The 15,604-nt window shown below is 40.9% G+C and overlaps 1 protein-coding gene across 3 annotated transcripts in view; it reads right to left on the bottom strand.

The window, feature by feature from the left end:
* The window catches only part of tle2c (TLE family member 2, transcriptional corepressor c), a 65,274-nt gene that overhangs the window by 25,121 nt on the left and 24,549 nt on the right, over positions 1 to 15,604 (bottom strand). For all 3 annotated transcript variants that reach the window (XM_060906222.1, XM_060906223.1, XM_060906224.1), the window contains exons 2-7: positions 12,086 to 12,186; positions 11,839 to 11,902; positions 11,396 to 11,440; positions 8,584 to 8,646; positions 4,092 to 4,166; positions 3,643 to 3,820 (exon numbers count right to left, since the gene is read on the bottom strand). In XM_060906222.1, the coding sequence (XP_060762205.1) occupies positions 3,643 to 3,820; positions 4,092 to 4,166; positions 8,584 to 8,646; positions 11,396 to 11,440; positions 11,839 to 11,902; positions 12,086 to 12,186 (526 nt within the window). The remainder of the gene's footprint in view (positions 1 to 3,642; positions 3,821 to 4,091; positions 4,167 to 8,583; positions 8,647 to 11,395; positions 11,441 to 11,838; positions 11,903 to 12,085; positions 12,187 to 15,604) is intronic.

The raw sequence follows: 15,604 nt of genomic DNA, 5'->3' as shown, positions 1-15,604 counted from the left end.
TCAAAACTACAGCAACTGGTCTCCTCAGTTCCCAAACGTTTACCGGGTGTTGTTAAAAGTAGATGTGATGCAACACAGTAGTAAATATGCCCCTGTCCCAACTTTTTTGAAATGTGTTGCTGACATCAAATTCAAAATGAGCAGTTATATTTCAAAAAACAATGAAATTTCTCAGTTTCAACATGTGAAATGTTGTCTTTGTACTATGTTCAATGAAAAATAGGGTTTCCATGTTTGCATATTATCGTATTCTGACTTTATCTACAGTTTACACAGCGTCCCAACTTTTTTGGAATTGGGGTTGTACAATGTATAGCCATTTTGCCATGGCTTAATGGTTAGAGAAGCAGCTTTGGGGCTAAAAGGGTGCTGGTTCAATTCCCTGGACCAGCAGGATGGCTGAAGTGCCCTTGAGCAAGGTACCTAACCATCAACTGAATGGTTGTTTGTCTCTGTGTCAGCCCTGCGATAACCTGGCGACTTGTTCAGGGTGTACCCCATTGTCAGCTGGGATAGGCTCCAACTTGCCTGCGACCCTGTAGGACAGGATAAGTGGCTACAGATAATGGATGGATAGATATTCTCTAACCATTAAGCCATGGGGTTAAGCCATGGCCTAATGCTTAGAGAAGCAGCTTTGAGACCAAAAGGTTGCCGTTTTGATTCCCTGGATCAGCAGGAATGGCTGACGTGCCCTTAAGCAAGGCACCGAACCCCCAGGCTGCTCTGGGTATGTTGTGCATCGCTCTGGATAAGAGCATCTGCTAAATGCCTGTAATGTAATGAGGTAGAAAAATGTGGCCTACATTAAAATATCCTGGAATTTTCCTTTAAGCATTATTTTTTTATTTTCTAGGAATTCTGTTCTTGTCATTATTATAACTAATTGTGCACAATAGCTATGGATGCTTCTCACTTGAATTCAAATTGTGTCCACACCTGGTCCTTTCTTGAATCCTGCATTTAGAGTTTATCCTGATACGATTTTTCCACTTTTACAGTATTTACACTTGCCATTTAAGGTGCCTCTGCTGAAACGGTTTGGATTTTGATTGTTGTATTGTGCTTAAACATTATTAATATTACATTACAACTAGGCGGCACGGTGGTGTAGTGGTTAGCGCTGTCGCCTCACAGTAAGAAGGTCCGGGTTCAAGCCCCGTGGCCGGCGAGGGCCTTTCTGTGCGGAGTTTGCATGTTCTCCCCCTGTCCGCGTGGGTTTCCTCTGGGTGCTCCGGTTTCCCCCACAGTCCAAAGACATGCAGGTTAGGTTAACTGGCGACTCTAAATTGACCGTAGGTGTGAATGTGAGTGTGAATGGTTGTGTGTCTATGTGTCAGCCCTGTGATGACCTGGCGACTTGTCCAGGGTGTACCCTGCCTTTCGCCCGTAGTCAGCTGGGATAGGCTCCAGCTTGCCTGTGACCCTGTAGAACAGGATAAAGCGGCTAGAGATAATGAGATGAGATGAGACATTACAACTAAAAACTTATGTCGGAGTGCTTGCTGATTTTAAAATTGCGTTTATGGGGCTCCCGAGTGACACAACAGAAGAACGTTTGTTCCGTCATTGAGCAATGAGCAGTTGTGAATTTGAAATGATATAATACCACAGCAATCTGTAGTTGTGAATCTGGGGTTCTGGGGTTCGGATTTATAAACCATAAAAAAGATAAAAAGAATGTGTAAAACAATTCTAATCAGGGATGTAAGATTGTTTCCAAAATGTTCCGACAAACAATTTATTTAAAAAAAAAAAAGTCCATACAGCAGCCTGTTTATTAATCCCAAGTAATCTTGGGACAGGTGCATTGACTCCATTTAGAAAACGCCCCCAAATATCCTTATCACTCACTATCCACTTTAGTAGGACACCTGCACATTCATGCAATTTGTCAATCAGCCAATCATGTAACATGTGACAGCGCAACCACACAGATACAGGTTAAGAGCTTCAGTGTTCACATCAGAAGAAGAATGCCTTTATTGTCACTGCACAAATGTACAACGAAATTTCAGCATAGGAGAGCAAAGCCGCTACGTACGTGCACGCCGCCACTCTTGGGCACTTCAGCCCAAGGCCGTCCCATGTTAACCTAACTGCATGTCTTTGGACTGTAGGGGAAACCGGAGCACCCGGAGGAAACCCACGCAGACACGGGGAGAACATGCAAACTCCACACAGAAAGGCCCCTGTCGGCCACTGGGCTCGAACCCAGAACATTCTTGTTGTGAGGTGACAGTGCTAACCACTACACCACCGTACCGCTGGTGTAGTACTAGAGTCTGACTCATGCCCTAATTTTAAGGACTCGTGACTTGACTTGGACTTGAGCACTGATGACTTGGACTCGTACATTAACTGTATTCGAACTCGTAAATTGGAGACGAGGACTCTGATTTTTTTTCTTTATTTTTTGTCACATGCCATAATAATTTGGCATAGGATATTTATATCTACATTAATTTTTATACTAATTTTGTGCAAGAGAATGCACATTCACCTGTTCATACGTCATGTTCAGGAACAAACTAACATTAATGGCGCTAAAATGCCTGGAGAGAAGCCCCTAGGATTGTCCGCTTTGCTTATACAGACTTCTCGTGCAGTGGGAAAAAATACATTGCTGTGTGTTCCATATGTAGAAGAACTATCGAGGAGACGACTGGGATGACCTCGAACTTCAATCGTCATTTCGTAAGACTCCACCCAGGGAAGGAAGTGACACGCTATGTTCATCGCTCTGTTGATCGCGGGGCTTGCTTGATGAGCGATGAACTAGCTTAGTGTTAACCCTCTCTGATGTTATTTGCGCTGTTGATAGTGGGCGGGGCATGCTGAGCGATGAACAAGCTTTTTATCTGTAGTCTATTAACTAAAATGGGGCAGTCGAGCAGTAACGTTCGTCCAACACAGCAGCAGAGACGCTTTCACATAAAGGCAGCAACAGCCACCGTCAAATATCGCGGTTGGGTCTTGTTCTCAGACTCGACTCGAAATTTTCTTTAACGACTCGGACTTGAACACTGGGGACTCAAAACTGGACTCGGACTCGAGGTTTAGTGACTCAACTACAACACTGGCTCACATTAAAAATTAAAATCTTTCTCTCAGTGTCATGGTTGTTAGTGCCAGATGGGCTGTTTGAGTATTTCACACACTGATGGGATTCTCATGCAAAATACTCTCGAGAGTTGAGACAGAATGGTGCGAAAAACAAAAAACGACATCGTTGTTGTTTTTTTGTCACAGCTTTACACTTTGAGCTGACAGGAAAGCTATGGTAACTGAAATAATCACTCTTTCCAACCGTGGTGAGCAGAAAAGCATCACAGAACGCACAACATAAATCTGAGGCTACGTTCAGCACAGGCAGGGAAAACGTCACCTGTTCTAGTGCATTTACACTTGCATTTGGCGAAAATGTACCAGAGGTAAACTGAGAAATCAGCTTTAAATCTGCTTTAAATGCACATTTATTTACACATTTGTTTTTATGTTTGTAACCTCTATCTAATGATCAAGACATATCTGTGTGAAGTGAACAAGTGTAAACAGGGTCTTGGAAAGATCTGATTACAGCTTCACCTTACGTGTATGATTTGAATGCATACAGTAAATAAGAAGTCTTTTTGTTCGCACCTCTGGGATCCACAGATTCGGGGTGAGTGACGTCGTCTTTAGGCACCAGATGTGGAGGGAAGGGGAAAGCCCCCGGGAGGGCCATGAGGCCAACTCCTGCTCCGAGAGACAAGCCCGACTGGTGCGGTGTCAGAGGGAACCCTGGAGCGTGATGGGACAGGTGCTGGAGCTGCTGTTGCTAAGGAGGCAGGCAAAGAAAAAAGACGTCACTAACAAACAGCTCGAACAACTGACTTACACGATAGTCAAAATGTATGAATGAATGAGATTCATTAAAATGTAAGCTCTATATAATATATAACAACTTATAAGTGATGCTCAGGATGCAGGTCATAGGGACAGCTGAAACTGCGACTCTGTACTGATAACTTATTGCTAGGACGTACAGCGTAATGCTTGTGCTTGGTCATGCTAATGCTGTAATAATGTGAAACACAACACATACTCACCCCGATGATAGCATTCAGGTCAGCCATGCTTACATGCTTAGATCTCTCAACTGCCTGGGCCACCTGGTGCTGATGCTACACAAATATATAAAGATACACTTTGACTAAATCTTTCCAGCAAGGACAAAAGTGTCTCTTTACAAACAGAAAAAGTCACAAGTAGATATTCAGATTCAGATGCACTCTGGTTTTGTAAATGCTCATTTTAACTTTAATAGGTACGGATGTCTAATATCTGTTCAGACATTAAACAGAGCAGCTCTCGGAGAAATCTTATCCCAATGATCACGAACCTGAAATATGAAAAATATACAATCAGAACGTCAAGGACGTAGCAGCTCATCTGGCCTGCCATCGAAACAACCATGACGACCAAAACATCAAACAGAACTGAAATGTGAGAGAGGACCGACCTCCACGACAAATTGTGTACAACAGGAAAAGCAACAAAGGACGAAATTTTGTTCCCCAGTTGAAGATCGACCCAAAACATCGATCAGGACTGAATTCGCATGATAAATGAGAGAGGAGATACAACTCTAGTCAGAAGAAAATGTGTTGTTAAGTTGATCTAATGACTAATTTGTGAGCAAAAACTGACAATACAATGAGCAAGTTTTGTGCAGAAGGTCGAGTTCTTTCAAATAAAAGAATCAGAACTGAAATCCATCGAGAACTGAGGGAGGGAGGGAGGGAGGGAGGGAGGAGACACGATTTAACTGAAAATAAACAAAGTTGTAAACAAATTGTTTACAACAGAAGAAAAATCAACAAACAAATGACCAGGTTTTGTTCCTCGCGGGAAGGTCTACCCAAAACATCGATCAGAACTGAAATCGGGTGAGAACTGCGAGAGGAGATACAATTCTAATGAGAAATCCAAAAACTCGTTAAGTTGACTCAATTAGCAGTTCGTTCGCAAAAAATTGACAATACAATGACCAAGTCTTGTACAGAAGGACTAGTTCTGTCAGACGAAACAATCAGAACTGAAATCCATTGACAACTGAGGGAGAAGATAGGATTTAACTGAAAATAAACAAAGTTGTAAACAAATTGTTTACAACAAGAAAATCAACAAACAAATCACCAAACAGCGATCAGAACCGGAATCGGATGAGAAACCAGAGAGGAGATACAATCCTAGTGAGAGGCCTGGAAAATTATTTCATTTGGCCTAATTATTAACTCTTAAATTTGACAAACAACGACTAAGTTTTGTGCAGTGATGAGTTCTTTCAAACAAAACAATCAGAACAGAAATTCATGGAGAATTGACAAGGAGATACGATTTAACTAAAGTGTGGACGACGGACAGATGACGGACGCCACGCCATGGCAATAACCCATCGTCCTTACAGCCAGATGAGCTAATTAAATGTGATCAGATTTTTAATCCAATGTTTGATTTCATTAAAAAAAAAAAGCGTAAGGCCATGCCTCTTTTCCAGGGACTGCCACAGAGAAGCAGGACAGGATGGAGAAAACACAAGGTGCACAAGAAATTCATCTGATAACATGACTGAACACTGCAAAACACATAAGATTAGTATTTTCTAGACAATAGAACAGAAATTTCATGCTGGAATTTAGGAAATGTCTAAAGTGTCCTAGTAACCTTTCATTTGTTTTATCAAACTCTCCTAATCAGAAACATTCGATAGATTTGATTAGATATTCAAGATATTTTCACTTGATAAGATAGCATTGTCCAAAAATGCAAAATGTCCATGTGGGTTGATTTTATAGTTTATATTTTATGCTATTTGTTTCATTATTTATTCATTTATTTATTTAATGCCAGCTTCATGAAGGTGTTTGCATTTATTACCTTGTGGTTTTTAATTACATAATAATTAATTGATGCTTTTTAAAAATGTGCAATTTTCAAAAGCATGCAAAATCATGGCGGCACGGTGGTGTAGTGGTTAGCGCTGTCGCCTCACAGCAAGAAGGTCAGGGTTCGAGCCCCGTGGCCGGCGAGGGCCTTTCTGTGCGGAGTTTGCATGTTCTCCCCGTGTCCGCGTGGGTTTCCTCCGGGTGCTCTGGTTTCCCCCACAGTCCAAAGACATGCAGGTTAGGTTAACTGGTGACTCTAAATTGACCGTAGGTGTGAATGGTTGTCTGTGTCTATGTGTCAGCCCTGTGATGACCTGGCGACTTGTCCAGGGTGTACCCCGCCTTTCACCCGTAGTCAGCTGGGATAGGCTCCAGCTTGCCTGCGACCCTGTAGAAGGATAAAGCGGCTAGAGATAATGAGATGAGATGCAAAATCATAAATTATTACACTGAATTCTCTCTCTGTATATATATAAAGCTATCCATTTTATATCATATATATAAAATGCTATCCACACTCACTGGATATGAGCAATTGCGTGCTCTGATTGGCTACTCTACTACTAGGATATCAGCTCATATATCGTGAGTAGAGAAAAACAAAATGGCGGAGCACATCAAGTCAGATATATCACTTTGTTAGCAAATATTTCAAAGAAACAGAAATAGCTAAAAGAATATAATCATGTCCCCCCTGTTCCACACTTCAACCCAGTTGGTGGCGGTAATGCACCTTTAAGTTGGTTTGCCAACAGCCAAAAAAACCTGAAGAAGAAGAAGAAGAAAATGGCGGCGCGTGTTACTGAATCAACAGGAGCATGAAATAAAAAGTCTACTCGAAAACAAAACCCCGAAAAATATATTAAAAAAAAAAAAGCAACAAAATATGTTATGAAAGTATTTGATGGTAAGAACATATCTTTTTTTATTTTTCAAGAATTATTATTATCACATTTTTCACAAATTGCTGCTGTCGTTTCGCCGGTTTGTTTACATTCTAAGCGGAAATGATTTTGTCGGACGTTTTGTATAAAGTTTTTATTTATCGAATTTGCAAAAAATAAAAATGCTCTGTTTCTCAAAATCCAGTGAATGTGGATAGAATAAAACAGTTATTCCACTCAATCTCGTGGTACATGGCTTATAGCCGACTCGGCGCTACTATCAGCTCATGTACAACTTGATTTCGTGGAATAACAAATATATTTTCCAATATTTTCACTCGTGAGGAAATCGATGAATTGTTTTGATAAATTTGGGGATGTTTTGTTTGTGACTGTGTCTATATCATAAAAAGAAAATCCAAAATACATTACGGATCTGAGTGACATATTTTCCAATATTTCACTCCGATGACGTCACTGCCAGTGTTTTCCTGCTGCCTATATGATAAAAAGAATATTACACAGTGGTGCAAAGATATGAAGTTTATATATCATACATTCACTCATCACTCAAAGAAAAACTTCATATCTCCGTGCTACCATGTAATATTCTCTCTCTCTCTCTCTCTCTCTCTCTCTCTCTCTCTCTATCTATCTATCTAAAATGAATAATGGGAAAAAATTAAACATTTGATTGCTGGTTGGCGGCATGGTGGTGTAGTGGTTAGCGCTGTCGCCTCACAGCAAGAAGGTCCTGGGTTCGAGCCCCGTGGCCGGCGAGGGCCTTTCTGTGTGGAGTTTGCATGTTCTCCCCGTGTCCGCGTGGGTTTCCTCCGGGTGCTCCGGTTTCCCCCACAGTCCAAAGACATGCAGGTTAGGTTAACTGGTGACTCTAAATTGACCGTAGGTGTGAATGTGAGTGTGAATGGTTGTCTGTGTCTATGTGTCAGCCCTGTGATGACCTGGCGACTTGTCCAGGGTGTACCCCGCCTTTCGCCCGTAGTCAGCTGGGATAGGCTCCAGCTTGCCTGCGACCCTGTAGAAGGATAAAGCGGCTAGAGATAATGAGAATGATTGCTGGTTTTCAGTTTTTCTTTTATTTTCTTCTTCTTCCTTTTTGCTCGGTGGCAGGTATTTCAATTTTGCTCTCAGCCAAGACTGTTCATTTTGGTGCATCACTGATTTCTACATAAAGAACTTTGCATGTGCCAACAAGCTCTTAGGTGTTTTTATTACTCTGTAGACTGTATACACCAATTTCAAATAGGTTTTTACTCATTTAAATTGGTGTAGCTGCATCATAAATATAAAGTCCACTGTGCCAATCTGAACTGGTGGAATCTTTAAACGCCTAATTAACACACAACCCACTGAGTGACAAAATCTGCGGCGGACACATCGCTTTAGAAACGCTGTCTGTTTGACTCGGTTCAGCCGAACAAGCTTATTTCCTGTTATTGCTCCTACTGGACTCGTTTAGGGTATTATGGCTTGAACATCCCCAGCATTCTCTCTGTTTGCTGAGTAAAAAAAAAAAAGCTGCATAAAAAATTGATAGATGAAAGGGATGGGAGATTAGGCTGTGTTGATGACCACATATCTTGTAAATAATTAATGTCTAAATAGCTGTGAGAGGAAGAATAAGGGCCTTCTGGAGTAAGTAACACTTTAATGTTTGGTGGTGAAAGGCTGTGTGTGTGTGTGTGTGTGTGTGTGTGTGTGTGTGTGTGTGTGTGTGTATGTATGTGTGTGCCATTAATTTCGCTCACCTCTTGGGACAAGAGAGGGATAATCTGAGTGCATATAGCGCTGAGCCGCTTCACAATCTCCGCCTGCAGGGAAACACATGCGCGCACACACACACACACACACACACACACACACACACACACACACACACACACACACACAGCTCAGAGAAAATCCTATCAAGCAGCAGAGGACATATTAAACATGACAATCGAGGGCAAGCATTACTGCTCCTGCTCCAGTCTGTGTTTCTCCATCTTTCTGGAGGAGAAATACTACCTTAAATATTCTAATATCTAAAACATATTCAACAACAACAAGCTTTTAAGGTCCAAAAATATCTTTGCGACCCCAAGCAATGACTATTACCGTACACACTTTTCCTTCATTTGATTATGGAATAAAATACATCGGGTCCTAACATGTTTTAGCTCCCTTATTTCATTTTATTTATTAAAGAATGACATGTAGTTTTTATCTAGTTAGAGTTACATTTAACGTTTTGTTACAAGTTATTTAACAGTTATTCCATGAAATCGAGTCGTACATGAGCTGATAGCTGACGAGACGCGTAGCGCCGAGTATACGACGCCATGTACGACGAGACTGAGTGGAATAACTGTTTTATTCTATTCATATTCACTGGATTTTGAGAAACAGAGCATTTTTAGTTTTATTTCTTGCAAATGCTGTCAAATTTTGAATAATTCCTTGTCTATGCATTTGTCCAAGCTTCCTTGAATTCTTAACTCCCGTGATCATTCCAGATATTGGATGGTATTTGTAGGCTATTTGTTTACACTAGTACTTCAGCACGGGTCACTCTTGGATTCTCTCAGTTACTTGCACTTATTATTAGTCGCTTTGAATAAAAATGTCAGCTAAATGACGGTAATGTAAGTAATGTTTAAATAATGTACAATATCTAAACAACAATTATATACAATTAATGTTGTTGATGAATCCGTTTCTGGGGGCGTAAGTTAAACACTATGGGGTGTTACTCAAGTAAAAATGGTTTTAAATTTTTTTGTGTTCGACTAGAAGCAATTTAAGGGCCACTTTGTTTTGGGCTGGGCCACTAAGAATTCAGGGATACTGGCCCGAGCGGCGACCAAGCACTGAAGTTAATTTTAGCCCTGCTTATCTTGAATGTAACTATAAACAGTTAAAAAGTGTAACGTGTTGTTCATTGATCCAATTTAAAAATTACAAATGTTAGTGAGCAAGTCACTGAATGAATGATATGAGACAAAAGACACAATTTGGGACATGCTGTTATTGGAAAATAATCAACTTCCAGTTGATAACAGTAACACTGCTATGCTTCGGGCCTCATTCCATCACCTGCCATTGATTATTTTCCTACAGAACATCTTTAATACCAGTGTTGCAGTCGAGTCACTGAACTTCGAGTCCAAGTCCAGTCTCGAGTCCCCGGTGTTCAAGTCCAAGTCATTAAAAAAAATTTTTGAGTCGAGTCTGAGAACAAGACTCCAACCGCAGCATTTGAAGGTGGCTGTTTTAGCACCATTAACATTAGTTTTTTCCTGAACATGATGTACACTACCGTTCAAAAGTTTGGGGTCACCCAGACAATTTTGTGTTTTTCTATGAAAAGTCACACTTTTATTTACCACCATAAGTTGTAAAATGAATAGAAAATATAGTCAAGACATTTTTCTGGCCATTTTGAGCATTTAATCGACCCCACAAATGTGATGCTCCAGAAACTCAATCTGCTCAAAGGAAGGTCAGTTTTATAGCTTCTCTAAAGAGCTCAACTGTTTTCAGCTGTGCTAACATGATTGTACAAGGGTTTTCTAATCATCCATTAGCCTTCTGAGGCAATGAGCAAACACATTGTACCATTAGAACACTGGAGTGATAGTTGCTGGAAATGGGCCTCTGTACACCTATGTATGTAGATATTGCACCAAAAACCAGACATTTGCAGCTAGAATAGTCATTTACCACATTAGCAATGTATAGAGTGGATTTCTGATTAGTTTAAAGTGATCTTCATTGAAAAGAACAGTGCTTTTCTTTCAAAAATAAGGACATTTCAAAGTGACCCCAAACTTTTGAACGGTAGTGTATGAACAGGTGAATGTGCTTCTCTTTATCAGGGAGTGTGAAGTATTCTGTCAGAGATGGTCGGGAGACGGATGTAAGTGCAGAAGGTGTGTTTATTAATACAAGTGAAGACGGTAAACAATCCAGAACAGCAGGCAAAAATCGTAAAACGGTGAAACAGGCAATAGGTCGAGCGAGGCACAAACAGGCTATCGTAGACTCGGCAGAATCAAAGACGAGAAACAGGAAATCAGGGATCAGGAAACCAAACAAGGAAATAAGGCTCGGTAACATGTCAGCAATGCAACTCAATACTTTGCAAAGTAAGTGTGTTTTCACAGTTTTTATATAGGCACGCTGATTGCACCTTAATCCTGTGCAGGTGTGAGTCGTTTATGGTGCGCATGCGAGAGCCCGCTTGGCGTGCGCTGTCCGGAGCACGCCCGAGAGTCTATCTGATGCACGCGCCAAGGTGTGCAGGTCTGACACTCTTGCACGAAATTAGTATAAAAATGAATGTAGATATAAATATCTTATGCCAAATTATTATGGCATGTTACAAAAAATAAAGAAAAAATCGGAGTCCTCGTCTCCAATTTACAAGTCTGAATGCAGATAATGTACGAGTCCAAGTCCAAGTCATCAGTGCTCAAGTCCAAGTCGAGTCACGAGTCGGACTCGAGTACAAGTCCTGGACTCGAATACTACAAGCCTGTTTAATATTTATGTTTAGTAACTCCGTTCAACATTTCTTACCTGCTTCTGCATCTCGATATTCAGTCCGTATGACATCTCGTAGTACTACAGCAAAAACAGAAGTGAAAACAGATAATAATGTCAATGTACAAACAGATGCTGATTCCAATCCAAATTAAAATGAACTTCATGACAAAGATAAATTAACTGCTGTTTTCTAATGAAACTGTGCCTAATGATCTTGCTAATGATTTATAAACCAGAACTAGAAATGAAACTGTACTATTTATTAATTTAAAAAAAACAAACAAACAACAACTGTACACCCCAATAACACGGACTATTCTACACAGAAGAGACGAGGGGAAACGGAGGAAGGTCTACAATTTCTCAACTGTCTCTCAGACTTTTATCGACTTCCTCTCCAGACTGCATTTAGGAGTAATCTGCAATAAGAAAAACAAACAAACAAACAAACAAACAAACAAAAACAGGGCACTCACCATGATGTAATGCCTGTGCATCTCTGTCTTCTCCGTGGCCAATTTCTCACATTCCAGCTTTAGGCTGAGAGAAAACAGAAAACTGGAGCTCGGGTTTCTTTTATCAGATGTCATGACACGTTACGTCAAAACATCTCTGAACAGAACAATCCACAAGCATTTTCTGTTTGCTAGCATGGTACCAGAAATACAGTACAAGTCAATATAAGGTACTGGATCTGGTAATATTGCTGATTGGGATCCTCACCTGTGATACTGAGCCTGGAAGAGCTGGAACTCCTCTTTGATATGGTCCAAAGTCTCCAAAACGGTGAACTTCATGCCCGCATGGCCTGGAACCAACGGAGCCTACGAGACACCGAAGACAAACTGTAAATCCAACCGCATTATAACTGATATTTATAGATACAGGACACTTTTTCGATGGGATAAAAACGTGTTCTATTCCCTTCTAGCGGGTTTGGTTCATTTGGTTTAATAGCATGCGATGTTGTTAGCATATCACTTATCCTATGTGTATTACATCACTCTACCCAGTAGAGAATGAGCGTTGAATATGGTTTACGATATTGCACTGCGGAAATTTGTACAGCTTTGTCTAAAATACAGCTACAGTACTCTAGTTTTTTTTTCATACAAACTTTGTTATAGATTTCTATTTTATGACTTCTACATTATTGAGTCAGTACAAAAAACATTTCAGAGTCCAAACGTTCGTTTTCCAGCACAAAATTAAATGTTACAGAAAAAAAAAGTTTGTATATGAGCAGCATATTGCATAAGAGAGCACTTTTCAGATTGAAAAAGAAAATATGATGAAGGCTACTGGGTTTTGGTGCAAAATGAAGACGCGAGTGTGACAGTCAAAGTGTCCAGAAGAACTGTAGCTGGTTCTGCAAGATCCATCCAACCATCCATTATCCGTAACCGCTTATCCTGTACAGGGTCACAGGCAAGCTGGAGCCTATCCCAGCTGACTATGGGCAAGAGGCGGGGTACACCCTGGACAAGTCGCCAGGTCATCGCAGGGCTGACACATAGAGACACACAATCATTCACACCTACGATCAATTTGGAGCCACCAATTAGCCTAACCTGCATGTCTTTGGACTGTGGAGGAAACCGGAGCACCCGGAGGAAACCCAAGCAGACACGAGGAGAACATGCAAACTCCACACAGAAAGGCCCTCGTCGGCCACGGGGCTTGAACCCAGACCTTCTTGCTGTGAGGTGACAGTGCTAACCACTACACCACCGTGCCGCCCCTCATTTCAGTTCAATTCAATTCAACTTTATTGTCATACATACTAGAAATAGCATCACACACTACAATGAAATTCCTATTCTGTGAGTCCTCCAGCAACATTACCCAAACATGACTAAAGACATTAAAAACAAGAGATATAAAGGAATTACAATTAAATAATAAAGTCATTAAAAACAAGGACATAAAGTCATTTTTTAAAATGCACTAATTGTACCTGAAACTATATATTTTTTTAAAGCAAAGGGTCGTTTCACACCAAATATTTACTTTGATTCATTTATTATGGCTGACTGCTGTATATACTTTTTTTCATGTTGAAACATTTCATTATTTTGAAGCCATTTTTGATCTACAGCATTTCTTTACACGTGTCTAAGACTTTTGCACAGTGCCGTATATAATGTTTTTGCGCTATATAGTGAGCATATGGAGTGAATAAGAAGCTATTTGGCTTAACTTTGTGTTAAAGGGCTCTTAAATAAATGATATTTATATATACAAATTGAAAATGGAGAATTTTTATGTAGTTTGAAGCAAATTGCCAAACCTGTTACTATAATAATAATAATAATAATAATAATAATAATAATAATAACAAAACATGATTGCACAATTTTGGCACAGGAGTGTATTATTGAACTTTATATTATGAGTACAATTTTGTTCAGTGCTCTACATGGCACACTAAGCTTATTTTCGTTGATACACTTCTGCTGAATTTTTGCACTTGCCAAGGCTCTCGTCTGTGCAGGACAAATTCCCTTTCGCACATAAATAGTGCTCTATTATATTCACTGTGGATTACAAATTCCCAGCCTGAACAGTAAACGCTTTGTTTCATAAACCTCCTCACATGCTCGCAACACAGGCCTGCAGTCCTTTACCCTACCAACGGGGCACGTCATCCAACACGATCACGCCTCATGAAGGAAAGCTTGTGGACACCAGATGGATTGCTCCTGCTCGCTGAAGCAGCCTTTATTCATTTCTCAGCACCCAAATATCCACCAGTCGATATCATTTGTAGCCAAGCATTACCTTTATATTTCAGCGCCATTGTGCTAGCATTATGTCAACTAATATGTGACAGAGAACAGCCGCTAGCAAATATCCATTTCCTTCTGAGCAAAGAAGAAGCAGGGTAACATGACGTCCTGTCTTGCTGTGCCAGGTAACCTTTAATACAAAGATACCGTGTGTACATAATCCTGATAAAATAAAGAGTAATGGGGGTGAAGAGTGTGTAGTTTAGGCTGGGAGCAGCTGTGCAGGCAGCACGGTGGAGATACAGCTGCTGAGAAATAAGAGGTCATTACACACACGCTACAGACAGTATGACAAAGCACTGCATTATCGGCCAGGCTACTGCACACACTGCCATCCAGCAGGAATACAGCCATCTATCTCAATGTTTTACTGTGTCGGGGGGAAAAGAGAGAGAGAGAGACGGGATTGGGGAGGGGGGATCACAGGGCCGTGAATACGGCGCTGCTGAAATATTCACTACATGGGCCACAGATACAGCAGCGGACAATCTTAGAAGACGTGTCCTGAAAAGCAGATACAGATTTCAGCAAAATACCTTGATATCTTCTATGACAATAGCATAATAATTAGGAATGAATTATCCAAGCGCTCCTGCTGCGTGTTCACGTAAAATTAAACATCTCATCTCATTATCTCTAGCCGTTTTATCCTGTTCTACAGGGTCGCAGGCAAGCTGCAGCCTATCCCAGCTGACTATGGGCGAAAGGCGGGGTACACCCTGGACAAGTCGCCAGGTCATCACAGGGCTGACACATAGACACAGACAACCATTCACACCTACGGTCAATTTAGAGTCACCAGTTAACCTAACCTGCATGTCTTTGGACTGTGGGGGAAACCGGAGCACCCAGAGGAAACCCACACGGACATGGGGAGAACATGCACACTCCACACAGAAAGGCCCTCGCCGGCCACGGGGCTCGAACCCGGACCATCTTGCTGTGAGGCGACAGCGATAACCACTACACCACTGTGCCACCCAGTAGTGTGTAGTGGTTAGCATTGTCACCTCACAGCAAGAAGGTTATGTTGATCAAACTGTTCAAGAAGCAAAAACAAGCTCAACTGTGAGCTACTGCTCACTTATGTATCCCCCCGCGCTCACTTATATCAGAATGCAAGCAATCGAAGGAGTAGGACACTTTTATTATGAATGTTGACTTCAACAAATAATTAACCCTGAAACAAGTAACTAAAGAGCAGTGTCTCTCAGGGATTTCACATAGCATCCTGGTAAACTGTCATTTTGAAATAGCATTTTGCTTCTTGAAATAGTGCCAAAATCCACCCTATATGTTTCGTAAATACATTCAGTCGGTAAACAGGAAGTCGATGTGCAACAGACCTGAAAATAGTATACACGGTATAGAACCCCAAGCTGAAGCTCGGTACCAAATATCAAGAAGTTATGATTTGTAGTTGCTGAGAAAACTGTCACAAAAATTTTCTAAA

Source organism: Neoarius graeffei, chromosome 23 (assembly GCF_027579695.1).
Source record: "Neoarius graeffei isolate fNeoGra1 chromosome 23, fNeoGra1.pri, whole genome shotgun sequence".
NCBI classification, from domain to species: Eukaryota; Metazoa; Chordata; class Actinopteri; order Siluriformes; family Ariidae; genus Neoarius; species Neoarius graeffei.
Note: the sequence above shows the minus strand (reverse complement) of the source record. Positions and strands in the feature narration are given on the sequence as shown.